Below are 2134 nucleotides of genomic sequence, written 5' to 3' on the forward strand. Positions count from 1 at the left end.
TTATACAATAATTATAATAGTTATCGTCTCACGTGCAACATGAATTTTTTAAAGTATAATTTGGTTACACTGTAACTCGTAACGGGTTTCGTAGTAACAGTAACAGAGCAACTGACTGTACCAGTAACTCTGCTTTATAATCTATCTGTAATATTTAACAAATACGGAGCCACGTTATCCAATTGTGTCCAGTGGCGCGATATACTTTTCTTTCTTACATTTTCAAATAAATCGTTCTTTAGTTTAAGGATGAATTTTTTAACAGCTTACGATACATTAACAATGTATGCACTACTGTCAAAAGTGTACGTTCAAATTTTAGTGTAAATGCATAGAAAGTCGTCTGGCACGATGCGTTTTGTGTACCATTTAGAATTAACTTGGACCACGACAAGAAACATTGTTGTACAACAAAATTTTGTCCCTAAGTCTAGTACATCGTAAAGATAAAATAAGAGACGCGAGTGAAATTGGAATTTTTTCGAAATGACATTTAGATGAAAGATGTTTACATATGTCTAGTGTTCCCGAAATTAATGCCACTCTGATTAGCACCCTTATTGCTGCCGTATTGCAGACTAATTACACCCTGTCCAGCCCTCAATTGTTCCTCGGTGAAATTACGGATATTTTTGTCTGCTTCTTTTGGTCCGATACTTGGTTTACCATAGTTACCCGCCTAAAAAAAAGGGGGGAAAAGAGAACGATAAAACAATGTTATCTGTTTAGAAATTGATAAAGAATTAATTTTTTATAGACAAATTACAACATGTATGAAATTTTCAAAAAGATATTTCAACGTTTCGTAAACATTGTGGTTAGGTTGGTAGTTATCGAACAAAACACAACTAACACGTGGAAAGTTTGAATACTCTCAACTATAAGAATTTGATCGAAAAATGAAAAATTGTACCTTTCTACCGAGGGATTGTAAACAAATCACAACTGAATTGAGATTTTGTCTTTCCCAGAGATCAACAGTCTGGAAGGTCTCTTGAGCAGGGACACCTAACCCTTTCGCAGCCTCGAGGAATGCGTTGATATTCTCCATACACTTGAAGGCCAAGCTGGTTTTATTAATCTTCTTTACCGATCCCTCCTTAATATCGTTCACTAGTCTATAAGAAAAGTACGATAATTAATTATCAAAGAAATCGAAGAAACACATCGAACGACGTTGTTTCCACGAAGTGTACCTGCAAAGTAGCGTCCCGTCCTTCAGGATTTCATAGAAATTGTCCATGTCCCCGTTGGTGTTTATATTTTCGCCTGTGATCGTCTTGATCCATTCCAAACATTCTTGCGCCAGCTCCTCGCTGTATTTACTATTAATCTGAAACAGAAATTCATTTACGATCGTAAGCCGAGTTTCCATTGAAGGCACGATAATTTTTTCCGAAGTAACGTACGAAATCGTCGAAGTAATAACATCGAAATTTTCCTCGATGAGAAAATTAACCGTGTTAGTTTACAATTTTAGATATTATTGAAAATTTGAATTTTTTCGAATTGTTCTCGTTTCACGTTTTCTATCGTAACGGAGATTTCATGAAATTCCCGCCAATCTCCGGAGCTCGAAGGGGCACGAGCCACTACCGACTGCTCGTTATTAATTATACGATGTGCCAGTGATCCAAGTAACACATCCTGTAGGGTCTGCGACACGAGCGTGGTCGGAGTCACTGACCCAACTTGTTTGAACACTTCGCTCGTTGTTTCTTCGAGGTGCCTCGCAAATCTTCCCCGTGAACGCAAGCATCGTTTCGGAGAAAGTTTCTGTGCTGCCTAAGGAGACCGGGAACGTGTACCCACCTACTCTCCCCTCGTTCACAAGGTTTTCAGAAGGAGACCTTCTCTTTCGTATCTGAAGCTACAGGACGTAGTATCAAATATTTCCATTGCTTTTTCAACGTACAGACAGTCACTCTGAGTGTTAGGGAGTAGTAATTTAGAAGTTTGCAAATTGTTTCTACTCTTGGAATCCTTACAGAGGAATATCTTAGAAATTTGCAATTTTTTCGTACTCTTGGAATCGTCGAGTTCGTGAATATTTCCTACACTTAAGTAGTTGTTAAGTTTGCAAATTTCTCAAATCTTTGGAATCGAGTAAAGAACACCGAACAAATCTAGGATC

The 2134-nt window shown here is 37.7% G+C and overlaps 1 protein-coding gene across 1 annotated transcript in view; it reads right to left on the minus strand.

Moving 5' to 3' along the window:
• Window positions 1-344: 344 nt before the first annotated feature.
• The window catches only part of LOC108570891 (myophilin), a 16332-nt gene continuing 14542 nt past the window's right edge, over window positions 345-2134 (minus strand). Inside the window, exons 2-4 of the mRNA XM_017932821.1 lie at window positions 1197-1333; window positions 914-1118; window positions 345-679 (exon numbers count right to left, since the gene is read on the minus strand). Of these exons, the coding sequence (XP_017788310.1) occupies window positions 509-679; window positions 914-1118; window positions 1197-1333 (513 nt within the window). The 3' untranslated portion in view covers window positions 345-508. The remainder of the gene's footprint in view (window positions 680-913; window positions 1119-1196; window positions 1334-2134) is intronic.

Source organism: Habropoda laboriosa, unplaced genomic scaffold, assembly GCF_001263275.1.
Source record: "Habropoda laboriosa isolate 0110345459 unplaced genomic scaffold, ASM126327v1 scaffold90, whole genome shotgun sequence".
Lineage (NCBI taxonomy): Eukaryota > Metazoa > Arthropoda > Insecta > Hymenoptera > Apidae > Habropoda > Habropoda laboriosa.